This window comes from Perognathus longimembris, chromosome 3 (genome assembly GCF_023159225.1).
Source record: "Perognathus longimembris pacificus isolate PPM17 chromosome 3, ASM2315922v1, whole genome shotgun sequence".
Classification (NCBI taxonomy): domain Eukaryota; kingdom Metazoa; phylum Chordata; class Mammalia; order Rodentia; family Heteromyidae; genus Perognathus; species Perognathus longimembris.
This window is the reverse complement of record NC_063163.1, coordinates 94,677,290-94,696,181: the sequence shown is the minus strand read 5'-3', so window position 1 is coordinate 94,696,181 and position 18,892 is coordinate 94,677,290. Positions and strand designations below refer to the sequence as shown.

Sequence of the window (18,892 nt, the reverse complement as noted above, 5' to 3'; positions counted from 1 at the left end):
GCCATAGCTCTAGTTTCCACTTTTGGGGAGTTAATTAGAAATAAGATCTTGTGTGGACTTTCCTGCCCAGGCTGGCTTGGAACCATGATCCTCATATCTCAGCTTCTTGAGTAGCTGAGATTACAGCAGTGAACTGTGCTTGGCATTAAATGTATTTTTTTTCTTTTTATTTTTTTGCTCAGGGCCTGGGCCTTGTCCCTAAGCTCTTTTGCTCAAGGCTAGTGCTCCTCTACCACTTTGAGTCATAGCACCATTTCCGGTTTTCTGGTGGTTAATTGGAGATAAGAGTCTTACAGACTTTCCTGCCTGGGCTGGCTTAGAATCATAATTGTCTGGTCTCAGTTTCCTAAATAGCTAGGATTGTAGGCATTAGCCACTAGCACCAAGCTAAATATGCTTTTTTTTTGGGTTGTGGGGCTTGAACTCTGGGCCTGGGTCCTCTTCAGCTCAAGGCTCTTCCACTTCGAGCCACAGCACCACTTCCTGTTTTCTGGTGGTTAATTGGAGATAAGAGTTTCACCGACTTTCCTGCCCAAGTTGGCTTTGGCTTTGAACTGTGTTCCTCAGGTCTTAATCTCCTTTTTTTTTTTTTTTTTCTTTTTTTTTGCCAGTCCTGGGCCTTGGACTCAGGGCCTGAGCACTGTCCCTGGCTTTCTTTTTGCTCAAGGCTAGCACTCTGCCACTTGAGCCACAGCGCCCCTTCTGGCCGTTTTCTGTATACGTGGTGCTGGGGAATCGAACCTAGAGCTTAATGTATGGGAGGCAAGCTCTCTTGCCACTAGGCCATATCCCCAGCCCTCTTAATCTCCTGAGTAGTTAGGATTATAGGTGTAAGCCACCACCTATTCTAAATATACTTGGATAGAGATTAAAGACCAGCTTTTTAACTACTACAGAAAAATGGCTTAAGTGTTGTTTTCATTTTATTTTTTTATTATTTTTTTAATTTTATTTTTTAATATTTATCAAATCTAATTGAAGCAAGTGATTGATTTTTGGATGTAGACTTTTATGATTTGTGAAATCCAGATTTAATCATGCTATGCTAGAAAAATGAAGATGTTATGTATTTGAATATCTATCTTAAAAAGTATATATATCCTTAAATTTTACCATAATAAACATCAATGTTTTTGATCAATTACTTTTTTTTTTTTTTTTGGTGCTGGTGCTTAAGCCTGGTGCCTTACATCTTACGCTATACAAACATTCTACAATTGAGCTCTACCCTCTGGGAGCTCTTGTCCGAGGGTTATTTTTATATTTTCCTTCTGCTGTGATGGCTTGAATTCAGGGCCTTGAACTCACTCATCTTGCTTGCTTGGCTGTCACAGTACTACAGCTTGCTTCATTGGTTAACACTCTATCATTTGAGCCATGCCTCCTGCTCAGCTTTTTTTTGTGCTGTCCTAGGACTTGAACTCAGGGCCTAGGTGCTCTCCCTGAGCCCCCCGCCCCCCTCATCAAGGCTAGTTCCCTACCACTTGAGGCACAGCTCCATTTCTGGCTTTTTGGTAGTTTAGTGGAGATAAGAGTCTCACAGACTTCCCTGCCCAAGCTGGCCCTGAACTGTGAACTTTCTATCTCAGCCTTTGGAGCTAACTAGGATTAAAGGTAGAACCACTGACACCTGACTCCATACAATTTTTGTTGGTTTTTAATTTAATTAAATTTTATTTTATTTATTTATTTGTTTGTTTGTTTATTTATTTATTTTGCCAGTCCTGGGCCTTGGACTCAGGGCCTGAGCACTGTGCCTGGCTTCTTTTTGCTAAAGGCTAGCACTCTGCCACTTGAGCCACAGCGCCACTTCTAGCCTTTTCTATATATGTGGTGCTGGGGAATCGAACCCAGGGCTTCATGTATACTAGGCCATATTCCCAGCCCCTTTGTTGGTTATTTTGGAGATGGAGTCTTGAAGACATTTCTTTCTGGATTAGTTTTGAACTACTAACTTCCAGATCTGTCTTCTAAGTAGCTAGGATTACAGACATGAGCAACTAGCACTGACTGTCAGAAAATTTATAGTGTGGGGGGGAGCTGGGTTTTTTTTTTTTTGTTTTTTTTTTTTTAGTATTAGAGTTTGAATTCAGTTCACTAGGTAGGTAGGTACTTTACCACTTGAGCCACTCTACAAGCTTGTTTTCTGTTGTTTATTTTTGAGATAGGGTCTCACTTTGTGCCCAGTCTGACCTGGATTGTGATCTTCTTATTTGTCCTAACCCGCATCCTCTAGTCATTCCCCAGTAGCACCCAACCATTAGTCAAGACATAGTCTTGCAGCTGTGTGCTAATGGTACATTGCTGTATACTCACCCACCCAGCTATTCAGGAAGCTGGGATCAAAGGGTCAAGGTTCAAAGCCAGCCTGATCAGGAAAGTCTATGAGACTCATCTCCAGTTAACCATCAGAAATCCAGAAGTAGAAATGTGGCTCAAGTGGTAAATCTGGTGATTTGGAATGGAAAAAAACTAGGGGAGAGTTCCCAGGCCTTTAGTTTATACTAGAACCAAAAAAAATATATATATATTTTTAAAAAAGATAGAGTCTTGCAAACCTTTCTGGTCCAACCTGTCCTCATACCGTGATCCTTCATCTTTCCCTCCCAAATAGAATTATAGGTTTGAAACCCTAGTCTAGCAATTATTATTATTATGCATGTTATCTGACCAACATTATAACAGAAACCAAAATTAGATACATAGCTGCATTTTAGTTTCCTTTTTACATTTAGTTTTTTTAGCTGTATTTATATATAAATGTGAACAGAAAGAAAAATATTTTTTCCTTTTTTTGTGTGTGTGTGTATGTGTATATTTTGTGCTAGGGATGCAACCCAGGCCTTGTGCATGCTAAGCAAACACTTTACCACTAAACTATATCATTGGCCCCTCTTCTTTTCTATTTGGCAAATCCTTCATAAATATGAGATGAATTAGAGAGGGAAGAAAGGAATTTTTAACTACTCTTTAAACTTGAAAATATTCTTTGGCAATTTTTTTTTTCTCTCTGTGGAAGCTTGAATTCTTGGCTTTGTGCTCTTGCTTGGCACACTTGCTTATGTCTGGTAATCTAACACTTGAACTATGCCACTAGTTCAGTTTTTTGCTAGTTGATTATAGATGGAATCACATGGACTTTTTTGTCCTGTCCAGCTTTGATCCACAATCTTCCAATCTTATGGATAACAGGAGCAAAGTGCAGCATGCTTCCTCAGCTCTTTGAGAATGCCCTAGTTACTGTCATTCTCTTGGTTCACATGATGTTGGCATTGCACTTCTCTTTCCAGTGCGGTCAGTATGTTGGCTTTCTTTGTGTACAGTCCCTGGGCTACCCTGGCAGCAATGTGGCCCAAGTAGCAGAGGTGGTCTTATTCATTTTATACTACTAAAGTTATCACAGTTCACATGGGGAAGAACCACCTAGGGTGACAACTTTTACACGGGATATATAATGTTTTTGTGCATCTTAGTTATTACTAGGATCTCAGACAGATGTTCTAGCCAACTTAATATCATTTATAGGAACTTTTTTTTTTTTGTTGTTGTTGTTAATGAAAGGGCTTGAACTGGCCTGGGCACTGTCCCTAAGCAATATTACTCAAGGCTAGTGCTCTACCGCTTTGAGCAACAGCTCCACTTGTGGTTTAATTGGAGATAAGAGTCTTACAGAGTTTCCTGCCTGTGCTGGCTTTGAACCATATCCTCAGATCTCAGCCTCTTGAGTAGCTAGGATTGCAGGCGTGAGCCTCTAGTGGAACTTTTTTTTTTTTTAAAGGAATCTGTATTTTGATAGAACTTAGAAGAGACACTGTCTCTACTCCATTGAGGACCAGTTAGGGACACTTGAAATCGGAGGGCTAAGCTGGAAGTGATGATACATACCTGCAATCTTAGTACTTAGGAGGCTGAGTTAGGCAGATCATGAGTTTGAGGTCAGCCTGGGCTTCATAGTGAGACCCTGTGTCAAAGATAAAGATAAAAGAAAAGATTAGGGCTGGAATCCCTGAAGACTGGTTCATGCACATATCTGGGGACTTACCTCTGTGTATCTGACTTTGCTAGGTGACCTGGACCTGGTCATAATGTCATGTCTAATGTCTTGAGAAAGAACCAAGCAGAAGCTGCATTGCCTTCTCTAATGTCACTAAGGGACTCCTTTTCAAAGGGAGATGAATTAAATTCCATTTTTGGTTGCTAGGAATATCAAAACTTGCAGGATTGTTTTTAAAACCATCTCCTGAGTTTTTATTTGTTTTATAATGTCAAACATCATTACCCTCTGGAACATGCTTATCTAATCCTCAACTGGAGCAGCTATATATAGGGGAAGTAGCCTCCCAAAAAACAATGTTGGAAGACGGTGGAACTGTTTATTATTGGCCCATTTGGAAGTGTGAGGAAAGTAATTTTTTCATTTGGCTGATGTTGGCCATGAACTCGTGTCAACGTGAGAGGCATAAGGGGAAACATGAAGCAGACATTTTTACAAAGGAAAGATAGGGATATGAACAGAAAAAAAAAAAAAAAACCATCCAGCTGAGATGCTTGTGATGAACTCTCTTTTCTCCAGTCTTCAGGATCTTATCCCTGGGACTCCTGGGTGGTTTGGGTGATATCTTTGTCCCTCTCCCCGAAGGCATCTTTAAGTGTGTATATACATATACATTTGGAGAATGCCTACCAGGAGGCCATTCCCCAGCCACTCACCAGAGGAGGCCTAGACACTCAGCTCCAGAAGGCAGGTTTAGCTATTTTCTTCAGTCTCCTTGGTGTAGGCTGATGTGATATCTTCTGGACTCTGCTGTGTGTTGCCATGTGTACTTACTGAGTGCTTCTACATTATCTCTGGAGAATTTTGAGATGGATACGGATATATTCATATGGTGATGCTTTGTTTTGAGTTTAACCTGTGCCAAAAATCCTGTTGTTACTTATTACATTTATTATTTTTTCCCCAAAGCACAAAGAATGTGTGGTTCCTTACCTTCTTCGACTTCTCAGAGGTCTACCAAAAGTGTACTGGGTTGAAGAAAGCACAGCTCAGAAAGGTCGAGGTAATTTTATATAATATGTTCACGGAATGCGAAGACAAATAGGTTCAGCATCTCTAAGGATCAAGTGTTGATTTATATTAACACGCCAGTTAAAACATACTTAACGGGCTGGAGATATGGCCTAGTGGCAAGAGCGTTTGCCTCGTATACTTGAAGCCCTGGGTTCGATTCCCCAGCACCACATATACAGAAAATGGCCAAAAGTGGCGCTGTGACTCAAGTGGCCGAGTGCTAGCCTTGAGCAAAAAGAAGCCAGGGACAGTGCTCAGGCCCTGAGTCCAAGGCCCAGGACTGGCCAAAAAAAATCCCAAAAAACAAAAAACACACTTAACTGTTCTCATTCCCAGTTGTGTGACAGCGACCTGCCTGTGGCATGTGGGCTGAGTATCCTGTTGTCAGGAGCTCTGGACAAGGAAGGGAGAAGGCTGCAGCTGTGGATTTTTGTTTTGTTTGTTTTGTTTTTTTTGCCTCTTCTGGAAGAGCAAGCAACTTTTTCAGGAACTTTTCCTCCTATACCATTGGCCAGAATTGGCTATATGCCCATCATCAGACCACTCAGATTGCCCTTAGATTACATGTTCTAAATGGATGGTGGGGACTCAGTCACAATGTTCACTATAAATAGTTTTATTTTATTTTGTTGCTATTACATTTTAATTAAACTTTGCATCGTTAGAAATGGGCTAATTCCATTTGTATTTCTGTTCAACTGGTATTTTATTTAGAGACAAAGTGAGATAGTCTTTGTTCCTCCTCTTCTCCATTGCTCTCCCTCCTTACTTTACTCCTCCTGAAATATTCACACGAGTCTACTGTGAGTCAAGGGTTGTACTGAGAAAACACTTAGAACTCAGATGTTCTTTTATGCCAATTACCAAGGCTCCAAAATGAGCTTGGAATATCTCTAGCCTTTTAAATCTCTGAAAGGCTTCATATAGTATTTTGGATATAGCCATAAAATAGCCACTTGTTCACTATGGAAGTGGCTCAGTGATACAGTGTTTGTGTAATAAGAATGAGACCCTATGTTTGGCCCCAGTGCTATTAAAAAAAAAAAGGTAGAGGGACACAAACAAAGACAGACACTTCTCTTTCTCATTGGTGGCACTGCAATAATTTGTTAGGTAGGCTAATGACATATTTTGCTGTTATAAACATCCTGCTTTGGCTATGTTCCTCTTTATCTTTGATTTTCAGTATTTCCAGTGACTTGCTATGCCTAAAACTCATAGATCCCAAATTATACGTGTGTTCCACAATTTGAAGGACTATAGATTAAGTAGAATGCTATTACCCAAAAGGTAGATGGCTGTGTCCAGCATTGTTTCACCCAATCTGAAGACAAATGGACACAAGTAGTTTTTTGTTTGTTTGTTTTTGTGCCAATGCTGAGGCTTGAATTTAGGACCTGGGCCAACCTGCGGCTTGGACTCAGGGCCTGGGGAACCCCCTCACCCCCTCTGAGCTTCTTTTGCTCAAGGTGAACACTCTACCACTTGAGCCCCAATGCCACTTCTGGCTTCTTCTTCTTATGTGGAACTGAAGAATTGAACTCAGGGCTTCATGCATGCTAGGCAGGCACTCTACCATTAAGCCACATTCCCAGCCTCCCTTAGCTTTTTTTGCTCAATGCTGGTGCTTGCCACTTCTGGCATTTTGGCAGTTAATTGAAGTCTCATGAACTTTCCTGCCTGAGTTGGCTTTGAACTGAGATCCATAGATCTCAGCCTTTTAAGTAGCTAGAATTACAGGCAGAAGCCAACAGCACCTGGCTCAAGTAGGTTTTAATTACAGAACAAAGATAACTTTCATATGCATGTATTTATGTTAGAATGAAAGCTACAGCATTATTTAAAATATTGTTAGGGGTGAATAAATTCCCAGGATTTTGTGTATGTGTACACTGGGGATGGAACCTAAGGCCTTATATGCCAAACCTGTGTTCTACCACTGAGCTGCACCCTCTGCTTTTTTAAGTTTCCTATTTGAAAGTAATAATTGGTGTTTTTCTTTCTTTTTTTTTTTTTGCCAGTCCTGGGCCTTGGACTCAGGGCCAGAGCACTGTGCCTGGCTTCTTTTTGCTCAAGGCTAGCACTCTGCCACTTGAGCCACAGCACCACTTCTGGCCGTTTTCTGTATATGTGGTGCTGGGGAATTAAACCCCAGGGCTTCCTGTATATGAGGCAAGCACTCTTGCCACTAGGGCCATATCTCCAGCCCTAAAATAATTTTTTAAAAGAAGCTTTTAAAGAATAAACAAAAACTTTGGAAGCTCTTATTAGAATTTTCCCTGTTTGCCAAAACAAAGCAGAAAAGAAAATATAAACATACTGTTCTATTTAAAATAATGTTGATATGTATTTGGCAATTGTCTTTCATGTGCTAATTGGTCTCTGTCAAGATTGATTTCTCAGGCTGGGAAGGTGGCTTAGTGGTAGAGTGCTTGCCTAGAATGCATGAAGCCCTGGGTTCAATTCCTTAGCACCACATAAACAGAAAAGACCAGGAGTGGCGGTGTGGCTCAAGAGGTAGAGTGCCAGCTTTGAGTACAGAGAGAGAGGCTCAGGGACAGAGCACAGGCCCTGAATTTAAGCCCCAGGACCAGCAAAAAAAAAAAAAGAAGATTTCTCACTTTTATTTAGGAAATAAAAAGTAGAAACTGCCCTGTTGAGAACTTGTAATCTCAGACTGTAAGTTGACTCAGAAAGCATTTAATAAGTTTATTGAACCAAAGCATCCTATTAGAAAAAGAAAGGTAGAGGAATGTCTCAGCAATCATGTGGCCATATCTGTTTTATTGAGACACAGTGAAGGTAGTCAGTAGAAGTTGGTAAGAGAAGTTGTAAGAGAGGAATATATGTTGGCTTAGTATCTTGTTTCTGATAGTCTGATTCCTGTCTTCACATCTCTCAGGTGCCCTCCCTGTTGCAGAGAGCTTCAGCTTCTGCCTGGTAACTTTGCTGTCTGATGTGGCTTTTAGGGACCCCTCACTTAGGGATGAGGTAAGTGTATCTTGTGCATGGCTATTAGATCAAAAAGAATCCCAGAGTGATGAAAAGCTTGAAGTGTGGTTGAATTGTTTGTGTTGATTTTATTTCATATTAATTGTAGACCTAAGAACTGTTTCATGCTTGCTTTTCAACTTACAGTATTTTTCAGAATCTCATGAGGATTTTTTTCTTTTTATTTTTTTATTGTTATTATAAAGGTGTGTACTAAGGGGTTACAGTTACATAAGTCAGGTAAAGAGTAAATTTCTTTTTGGCCAATGTCACCCCTTCCTTCGCTCACTCACAGTTTTCCCCTCCCATCCCATCCACAAGTTGTATAGTTCATTTTCAACATAATGTCAGTGAGTACCACTGCTCCATGTTCACCCTTTCTCCCTCCATTTCTTTGCACCCTCCTTACACTTCCTAAGACAAAGTAACAAGACAAAAAGAAAGGAAGAAAAAGCAGCAACAAAGAAAAAAAAACCTCTTATTTCTATTTCCTGAATTTCACTTCAATAATATTTTATATGATCAAATGCACATAGGCATTGTGCCTTTGTGTTCTGCTCCTAAGAGTATTCATGTTGAATCTTTTATTCAACATTCCTCAAAGCCATATAAGGCAGGCAGAAAGAGATAACGAGAGCCTATTTCCTTCTAGATCGAAATTATTCACAGAAGGGCATGTTAGGTAGCCAAAGCTTTTTACCTTGAGTACTTTTTTGCTTGGAAATGTTGCTAACATGTGTTTCATACTTTCTTTTTAAAGAAAGAATAGCCAGGTGCTAGTGGCTCACACCTGTAATCCTAGCTACTCAGGAGGCTGAGATCCAAGGATTGTGGTTTAAAGCCAGCCTGGGCAGGAAAGTCCATGAGACTTTTATCTCCAATAAGCCACCAGAAAACCAGAAATGGCTCTGTGACTCAAGTGGCCTTGAGCTGAAGAGCTCAAGGACAGCACCCGGAGCCAGATTTCAAGCCCCACAACCAACAAGAAAAAAAAGAAAAAGAAAGAATGAGAGTTGAGCATGTATAATCCCAGCAGAGATTGAGAAGGTCTTAGTTTGAGGCTAGTTAGCAAGACCCCACCATAACAAACAAGCTAAGTATGATGTGTCATGTCTGTAATCCCACTTGTGTAGGAGATAAGGTCTGAGGCTGGCCAGAGCAAAAAACACAAGACCCTATCTGAAAAAAATAAAGAAAAATGGGATGGGAACATGGCTCCAAGTGATTATTTTCCTAGCAAGCATGAATCAGTGAATTTAAGTCCTAATACTAGTCCCTGCCCCAGCCCCAAAAAAGTGGGGGAGGGAGAAGAACACCATCACAGTTTAAGTTTTTTCTTAGATTTATCATTTAAGAGCAATGGTGAGCAGAGCTAGGGCTTTTTAGTCATGAAAGGAGGTAATTTGGGAACTTACCATCTTTAAGAGAATATGGAGGAAGAAATGGTCCCAAGGGCCATAGATAGAAGCCCCTAGAGGTCATCATGAGTCCCATTGCAAGTCCAGAGAGGGACAGTTTCTGTACATGATTTTCATGGCTGGCCACTTGGCATAGCTCATTGTAGAGAGGCTTATGGTGTTCATCAGAATTATGTCTAAAGCTTCTTCAAATTTTGATTGAGTTTTGTTTGATTTATCTGATTCGTTTTATAAATTTGTTTATTTTCCTTGCTTTACTCTTGCAGATTTTAGAGGCACTTTTGCAGGTTTTACATGTCCTTTTGGGAATGTGCCAGGCCTTGGAGATTCAAGAGAAAGGTATGATTATAAATCTTTACATTTTTTTCCCCTGTCCTCTCCCACCTCCTCCCTTCTCTTTCCTTCTCCTTTTATTTGCACCCTCCCCTCCATTTCCCTTCCTTCCCCTTCTTTTCCTGGTAAGTCAAACTTCTTTGACTTGTGGGTTTTTTCCCACTAGTCTTTGCTTTTTTCTCTGGTACCTAATATGCACTTGAAACATGAAAATTTTATGTTTGTTATGTATGGTAAACTGAGAGGCTGCTTGGGATCACGTGCAGAGTCTTTACACAAATACCAGGTGCCTTTAGAAATAATTTCACTATCCTGAGTGAAGTATAAGTGATTTAGTTAATTTTTTCACATTAGTGTAAATAAGGCTACCAATGTGATATTAAATAGTCATGAAACTTGGTAACATGACCCAGCTATATTACTGATTTTAATGTGCCATGTATAGAGCAAGACCTTTCAAGGCAAGCAGCTTTGATGGAGACCCAGACTGACATTATTGGTAATGACAGACTTAAAATATCATTATATTAGCCCTCAGAGTTGACCCTGTTACTTTAGCTTATTCTCAACCTTCACAGTTGTTAGTGGGTGGATTGTGAAATGTTAGCCAGTGCCACAAGTTAGTACGGTATGATTCTTATAGGTGAACTACTCTGGTGACATTTTCCCTTGGTCTTCTAGAATACCTTTGCAAGTATGCCGTCCCGTGCCTGATAGGAATATCACGAGCATTTGGACGTTACAGCAACACAGAAGAGTCTCTCCTCTCAAAGCTCTTTCCCAAAGTCTCTCCTCATTCTCTTCGAGTCCCAGAAGAGCTTGAAGGCATTCGTAGGCGATCCTTCAATGACTTCCGCTCTATCCTCCCCAGCAATCTACTGACAGTCTGTCAGGAAGGCACCCTGAGGAGGAAAACCAGCAGTGTATCCAGCATCTCTCAGGTAGGGCTGGACTTCTGGGATAAGAGCCAAGGAGGAAGGATCTCTTTAAGTGCTCATATGAAGAAAATACCACTTGCATATAATTTGAGAAACTTGAGCACCAAAGATTCTCACTAGAATTCTTTTTTTTTTCCCCTTTTTTTCTTTTTGTGTCTGTACTGCAGCTTAAACTCACTAAACTTTTTTGCTCATGGCTAGTGCTCTGCTACTTGTTCCTTACAGCTCCAATTCTGGCTTTTTGGTAGTTAATTGGAGAAGAGTCTCATGTCTGTGCTGGCTTTGAACTGAGATCTTCAGATCAGCCTGCCTAGTAGCCAGGTTTTCAGGCAGGCATGAGCCACTGGCTACAATTCTTGTAATATAAAGAATTTCTTTGCACTCTTTAAAAAAGAATTTTGTTTTATTGTTTGTTTGGTTGGTTGGTTTTGATTTTTTTTTTTTTTTTTTTTTGCCAGTCCTGGGCCTTGGACTCAGGGCCTGAGCACTGTCCCTGGCTTCTTCCCGCTCAAGGCTAGCACTCTGCCACTTGAGCCACAGCTCCGCTTCTGGCCGTTTTCTGTATATGTGGTGCTGGGGAATCGAACCTAGGGCCTCGTGTATCCGAGGCAGGCACTCTTGCCACTAGGCCATATCCCCAGCCTGGTTTTGATTTTTTGAATCAGAGACTTGCTCTGTTTTATCCCAAGCTAACCTGGAATTCTCTGTGTAATCCAGACTGGTCTCAAATTTGTGATCCTCCTGCCTCTGCCTTTTTACTTTTTTTTTTTTTTTTTTTTGCCAGTCCTGTGGCCTGAACTCAAGACCTGAGCACTGTCCTTGAGCTTCTTTTGCTCAAGGCTAGTGCCCTACCACTTGAGCCACAGCACCACGGGCATCTTCTGTGTGTGTGGTACTGAGGAATCCAACCCAGGCTTTGTGCATGCTAGGCAAGCACTCTACCACTAAGCCACATTCCTAGCCCTGCTTCTGCCTTTTTAGTGCTGAGATTGCAGGTATGTACCACCATGCTTGGCTCCTTTTTGTTCTTTTTTTGGTCAGTCGTGAGGTTTGCACTGTGGGCCAGAGCACTGTCCCTGAGCTCTTTAACTTAAGGCTAATGCTCTACCACTTGAGCCACAGTGCCACTTCTGGTTTTCTCATGGACTTTTTTGCCAGGGCTAGCTTTGAAGTGCGATCTTCAGATCCTCAGATCCTCCTGAGTAGCTAGGATTACAGGTGTGAGCCATCAGCGCCCAGCAATTGGCTCCTTTTTAAGATATGTTAGCACTTTCACATGTATACCCTATATTATACATGTCATAGCAGTTAGGTGCTAAACTCTGTTCTGAGTAGGAGATAATTCATGTTCTCAAAGTATGTAATTGAACTGGGCAAAGTGGCACATGCCTGTAATCGTAGCATTTGTGAGTTAGATGCAGGGGAATTGTGAGTTTAAGGCTCACCTAATCTATAGCAAGACTCTGACTCAAAGAAAATAAAGCAAAATTGAAAAAAATATATAATTGAGAGTTGGGGTGTCAGTGGTAAAGTGCCTGAATATTATGCAAGAGGAACTGGGTTGTATTGCACTGAAAAAAAGAAAAAGAAAAAAAATATATTAGACTCATGAAGAAGAGGTAAAAACACTAAGAAAAATTCAGATTCGTAATGAAGAACAAATATATATGTCTGGCACAGACTATTCAGTGATATAGTATATAGGTATGTAGTAAGAAAGGCTTTAAAGAAGAGGAAAGGCTTAAACCAGTATTTTCTGTACAGTTCTTGGACTGACAGAAGCAATCTGCTAGGAACCTGATCTATATCAGCTTGTGTGTTATAGGTCAGCCCAGAACGTGGTATGCCCCCTCCCAGTTCTCCTGGAGGATCTGCCTTTCACTACTTTGAAGGTAGGTTTCATCTCTGCCAAGAATATTGATTTGGTACTTGGATAGCACACTCACAGTGACTTCTCTTGATGTTAAGGGTACTTAGAAATTAATTTTGTTTTCATTTAAACTTCTCTCTTTTTCTCTCTCTCTCTGCATTTCTCCCTCTGTTTCTGTTTTTCTCTCTTTATCTTTAGTACTGAGGGTCAAACCCAGGGCCTTTTTTTGGCTATAAAAACTGCCGGGGGAAATGAGGGAGGAGGTAACAAGTTGGATAAGAAATGTACTCACTGTATTATGAATGAAACTGTAACCCCTCTGTACTTCACCTTGATAATAAAATTTTAAAAAACAACAACAACAATTGTGTCTAGCCAGGTACCAGTGGCTCACCCTTGTAATCCTAGCTACTCAGGAGGCTGAGATCTGAGGATCACAGTTCAAAGCCAGCCTGGACAGAAAAGTCCACGAGACTCTTATCTCCAATTAACCGTCAGAAAAACCAGAAGTGGTGCTGTGGTTCAAGTGGTCGAATGCTAGCCTTGAGCTGAAGAGCTCAGGGACAGTGCCCAGGCCCAGAGTTCAAGCCCCATGAGTGACAAAAACCAACAACAACAAAAAAAACTTCTATTTTACTTCAATTCAGTCCATTATTTCTAATCACAAAACTATTTCTGACATTCCTCAAATTGAGCTTGATTTTTAGGACTATTTATCGATAATTGAAACTTCTCTCATTCTACATCTATATTTTGAAATAAATTATTTATGACTTAAGAGCATATTAATTTGAATCAGTGATTGACATGGTTAAGGCATTATTTTCTCCCTTCTCTCTAAATAAAGGTGCATAGATTAGGGCCTCTTTGTATATGTTAGGCAAACACTCAGGCACTGAACTATAACCCTAGCTTTCAATTTCTTTAAATTTAGGGTTTGTTTCTTGCTGGTACTAGGGTATTAACTCAGAGCCTCAAGCTTGCTTTGCTTCCTTTCCTGCTCTACCAGTTGAGACAAACCTCTTGTCCCATTCTTTTTTTTTTTTTTTTCCCTAGTACTAAGGCTTGAACTCTGAGCCTAGGCACTGTTCATTTTTGCTCAAGGGTGGTGCTCTCCCACTTGAGCCACACCTCCATTTCCAGCTTTTTTGGTGGTTAATTGGAGATAAGAGTCTTACAGACTTTTCCTGCCTTGGCTGGCTTTGAACCTGGATCCTCAGATCTCATCCTCCTGAGTAGCTAGGGTTTTAGGCATGAACCCCTGCTACCCAGCCCAACCCAGCTTTTTGCTAGTTAATTGGAAATGGAAGCTAGACTTTTCTGTTGGGGCTGATTTCAAACTATGATCTTCTGGGTCTCAGCCTTCAGAGTAGCTAAGACTACATATGTGAGCTTTCTGTGTCCAACTCATTTTCAAATATTTTGTACTGCCAGGTGCAGGTAGCTCGCGTCTGTAATCCTAGCTACTGAGGAGGCTGAGATTTGAGGATCGTGGTTCAAAGCCAGCCCAGTCAGAAAAGTCCGTGAGATTCTTATGTCCATTTAAACATCAGCTGTGGCTCAAGTGGTAGAGTGCTGGCCTTCAGCAAAAGAAGCTCAGGGACAGTGCCCAGGCCCTGAGTTCAAGCCCAGGAACTGGCAAAAAAAAAAAAGTCTTCCAGTTAAACACCAGAAAACCAGGGCTGGGGATATGGCCTAGTGGTAAAGTGCTCGCCTCGTATACATGAAGCCCTGGGTTCGATTCCTCAGCACCACATATATAGAAAATGGCCAGAAGTGGCGCTGTGGCTCAAGTGGTAGAATGCTAGCCTTGAGCAAAAAGAAGCCAGGGACAGTGCTCAGGCCCTGAGTCCACGCCCCAGCACTGGCAACAAGAACAGAACAAATAAAAATTTCAAAAAAAACAAAAACACCAGAAAACCAGAAGTGGTGCTGTGGCTCAAAGTAATAGAGCGCCAGCCTTGAGCTGAAGAGCTCAGGGACAGCACCCAGGCCTGGAGTTTAAGCCCCCATGACCAACAAAAAACAAAACAAAAAAAATCTATGGTATATATGCAATATAAATATATTATATATAGTACTTAGAAGTAATTTACAGATGCCTGCTGTCAGAATAAAACCTGACAACATTGATTTTTCAGGTAGAAGGACTAATTTTAGATACATATATGTTTAAGGCCATTAAGTTCATAGATAATGTTAAAGGACATAGTAGCCGGTTGTGGTGGTACATGTCTGTAATCTTAGCACTTAGAAGGTTGAAGCAGGAGGATGGTGAATTGCATCCTAGCCTTGGCTACATAGCAAGACTTCCTCTCAAAGAAACAAATGAGCAAACAGAATGTTGTCATTTCTTTGTATGGGGCTTTGCTAGTGGCAAAATACTATCACATAATTACTATAGTTGATTCATATGCATACCCTGTACCATTTCAAATGCATTACAGTTTTCTCTATCTTTGAGGGAAATCATGTCCAGATTAAGTGATAGGAAATAAGGAAACAAGAACCCTGTGCTTCATAATATAGTCTGTTCCATTTTTGATTGATACTATTTGCTAAAAGAGCAGCTCCCAAGAAGATAACTGAGAGATCTGAAGGGAATTTTTTAATTTTTTATTATTATAAAGGTGATGGACAGGGTTGGAAATGTGGCTTAGTGGCAGAGTGCTTGCCTAGCATGCATGAAGCCTTGGGCTTGATTCCTCAATACCACGTACACAGAAGAAGCTCGAAGTAGCGCTGTGACTCAAGTGGTAGAATGCTAGCCTTGAGCAAAAGAAGTCAGGGGCAGAGCCCAGGACTAGCCAAAAATAGAATAAAATAAAATAAAGGCAATAGACCGAGGCTATAGTTACTTAAGTACATGGCTTTTCTGCTAGGCCGGATTTGGACCATGATCTTCCTGATTATCTAGTATTATAGGCATGAGCCACTGGTGCCTATCTTATCAATTATTTGATTTGGGGTTCATACTGTTATTATAAGCATATATTAATTATACCAAGGGGCTTCATCGTGACATTTCAACATGTGTTACAATGTATTCTGATCAGCTTCACCCCCTCCATCACTCTCTGGGCTCATGTTGCTAATAAGCATCAGAAGGTATTTATATGGTAAAATTTTTCCTCATTGTTTTGGGGGGAGGGGTGCTATTGGAGGTTGAATTCAAGGCCTTACCTTCGCTAGGCAGTTACCACTTAAGCCACACCCCAACCTCCTTGCTTTACTCTCATTTTGGGGGATGAGGTCTGATTTTTTTTTTTCCAGGCCAGGCTGGACATCAATCTTCCTATTATAGCTGAGTGGGCAAGTATGCTACACCATGCCCAGCTATTAGTTGAGATGACATCCAGCTGTTTTTGCTTGGGCTAGCCTAAGTAATCCAAATTTCTGCCTCCTGAGTGGCTAGGGTCACAGTTGTGAGCCTCTCTTAATTCTTTGTATTGTGGAAAAACGCATATAAAAATCTCCATCTTAGCTGGGCATCAATGGCTCACACCTGTAATCCTAACTACTCAAGAGGCTGAGATCTGAGGATTGCAGTTCAGACCCAGCCTGTGCAGGAAAGTCCAAGAGACTTTTATCTTCAATTAACAACCAGAAAACCAGAAGTGGCACTGTGGTTCTAAGTGGTAGAGCACTAGCCTTGAGTGAAAAAGCTCAGGGACAGCACCCAGAGTTCTAGCCCTACAACTGACCTAAATAAATAAATAAATAAAAAGCAAGGAATTGGGAGTGTCTGCAGAAGCAAAATCTATGCCTTTGTTGTTTATGAGGGAAATCCTTTTGAAGAAGTGTCTCTGCCATGTATGGTCATGTCTTTCTGTTTTTTTTTGTTTTTCTCACCCAGCCTCTTGCCTATCAGATGGGTTGTCCCTGGAACCTGAATATTACTTCTTCACCATCAGCTCCAGCTTCTCAGTCTCACCCCTGTTCAATGGTGTCACCTACAAGGAGTTCAGTATTCCATTAGAAATGCTTCGGGAACTCTTAAACTTGGTAAGTAGTCAGCTGATGGATAACTGGACTGAGGTGAATTGCTAGTGTTTTTCTTGAGGCAGTATCACATTCATAGTTCTCCTGTTTGAATATCACAAGGGCTAGATTGTAGTTCAAAGCCAGCCTGGGCAGGAAAATCTGAGATTCTTATCTCTAATTAACCACCAGAAAACTGGGAGTGGCTCTGTGGCTCAAGTGGTAGAGTGCAAAGAGCTCAAGGACAGCACCCAGGCCCAGAGTTTAAGCCCCATGACTGACAAAAAAAAAAGAAAAAAGAAATTATAGGTGTGTACCACCATAACTGGTAGAGAGAAACTTGAGGTGCAGGTTGAATATCTCATTCAGATTCCTTGAGACTACAAATATAAATGGGGTTCTGCTGTATTGCCAGTCGGATCTCAAACTCTTGGGCTGAAGTGATTCTCTTGTCTTAGACTCCTAGGTAGCTGGGTCAAAAGGCACATGTCACTTGTACCAGCTTACACAATATTTAAAATAATTGTGTAGGGGCTGGGAATATGGCCTAGTGGTAGAGTGCTCGCCTTGTATACATGAAGCCCTGGGTTCAATTCCTTAGCACCACATGTATAGATAAAAGCCAGAAGTGGCACTGTGGCTCAAGTGGTAGAGTGCTAGCATTGAGCAAAAAGAAGCCAGGGACAGTGCTCAGGCCCTGAGTCCATGCCCCAGGACTGGCAACAAAAACTAAACAAATAAACAAATAAAATAATTGTGTATGTGTGAGCCATTACGTGAAGTCAGTGGATTTTTCCACTTTTGATAGCAGGTTGATGTTAAAGATGTTTTTTATATTTTGAACAGGAATATTCTGCCTGTATAATTACTTCCAACTATAATTTAGAAGTTGTGAATTAGTAAATTAAAGAAGGAAAGAGGAGAGCATTACTAGTACCATACATTACCTTTGCAGGTAGTCCTCACAGCAAGCATGTCAAGGAGGCTCCAGCAAACCCATTTAGAAGTAAAGACATCAGTGTTGGGGCTGGGAACATAGCCTAGTGGTAAAGTGCTTGCCTCATATACATGATGCCCTGGGTTCGATTCCTCAGTACCACATATTTAGAAAAAGCCCAAAGTGGTGCTGTAGCTCAAGTAGTAGAGTGCTAGCCTTGAGCAAAAAGAAGCCAGGGAGAATGCTCAGGCCCTGAGTTCAAGCCTCAGGACTGGAAAGAAAACAAAACAAAACAAACAAAGACATCAGTGTTAAGTTTATTAAGGATGTACAGGCCAAGGGTAGGGTTAGAATCTGTCCAACATTCAGATTCACACATTAAGTACAGTGCTTTTCTGTTATATCTGAGAGCTGTCAGGGGTTTCTCTGTTTGGATTAATACAAAACCTGAGACTTTTCTTTCTTGAGTATCTTTGGATGATCTTGAAGTAACATCAGAGAAGGGTTGGTGTCATTGGCAAAGTCTTGAATAGATGGGTATTTGGTCAGATCAAGGGATCTTGAAGTTATTATGATAAAACCGGATAGCTCAATATAGGTTTGATTTTTTTTTTTTATCCTGAAGATGACACCCAGGGCCTTTATACTGGGCAAGAATTTACCACTGAGGTACTTTATTAGCTCAGTACAAGATTGAGTAGGTAAGAGTGACAATATCAGGCTCTAAAGATTACTTTCTGTTTTGGAAACTATCAAAAGTGTGGAGCAAGTACTCTAGAGAGCAGCCATCTCTACTCTGGGTAAGGGAACAGAAATTATTCAAAGATTTAAGAAGGTATTAAAGCCTAGAGGATAGGGCTGCGGTATAGCTCAGTAGTAGAGAGCTTACCTAGCATGTCTGAATCCCCAGCCCAGGTAGGAAAGTCTGTGAGACTCTTATCTCCAATTAAACACCAAAAAATCAAAAGTAGAGGTGTTGTTCAAGTAGTAGAGCCCAATCTTGAGTAAAAAAGCTATAAAGATAGACAGGCCCTGTGTCCAGTCTGGCTTTTTGCTGATCAATTAGAGATAGATTCTCAAGGACTTTTTCTTTCTTGAGTTGGCTTTGAACCATAGTTCCCAGATCTCATCCCCCTGAGTAGCTAGGATTACAGGCATGAGCCACTGGTGCCTAGTTTAATTTGTTTTTTAAGGCAGTTTGTATTTTCTCAGTTTGTATTATCATGATCATTTTGAAAATGACCTTTGTCAATTATTATAATTTCAGAAAATAGGCAATTAGATCCCTTGCTATACTAACTGCTTAAAAACAGATGAAAAAAATTACTGCTATCAGGAACTTTGTTGTGGGGCTGG

The 18,892-nt window shown here is 40.9% G+C and overlaps 1 protein-coding gene across 2 annotated transcripts in view; it reads left to right on the top strand.

The window, feature by feature from the left end:
• Pi4ka (phosphatidylinositol 4-kinase alpha) overlaps positions 1-18,892 on the top strand; it is a 123,120-nt gene that overhangs the window by 14,418 nt on the left and 89,810 nt on the right. The window contains exons 3-8 of one of the 2 annotated variants that reach the window (XM_048343403.1): positions 4,964-5,057; positions 7,971-8,059; positions 9,744-9,816; positions 10,492-10,751; positions 12,574-12,640; positions 16,475-16,623. In XM_048343403.1, coding sequence (XP_048199360.1) covers positions 4,964-5,057; positions 7,971-8,059; positions 9,744-9,816; positions 10,492-10,751; positions 12,574-12,640; positions 16,475-16,623 — 732 coding nt within the window. Of the gene's footprint in view, positions 1-4,963; positions 5,058-7,966; positions 8,060-9,743; positions 9,817-10,491; positions 10,752-12,573; positions 12,641-16,474; positions 16,624-18,892 lie in introns of those variants that run through there. The other variant, XM_048343404.1, reaches the window with a different exon arrangement.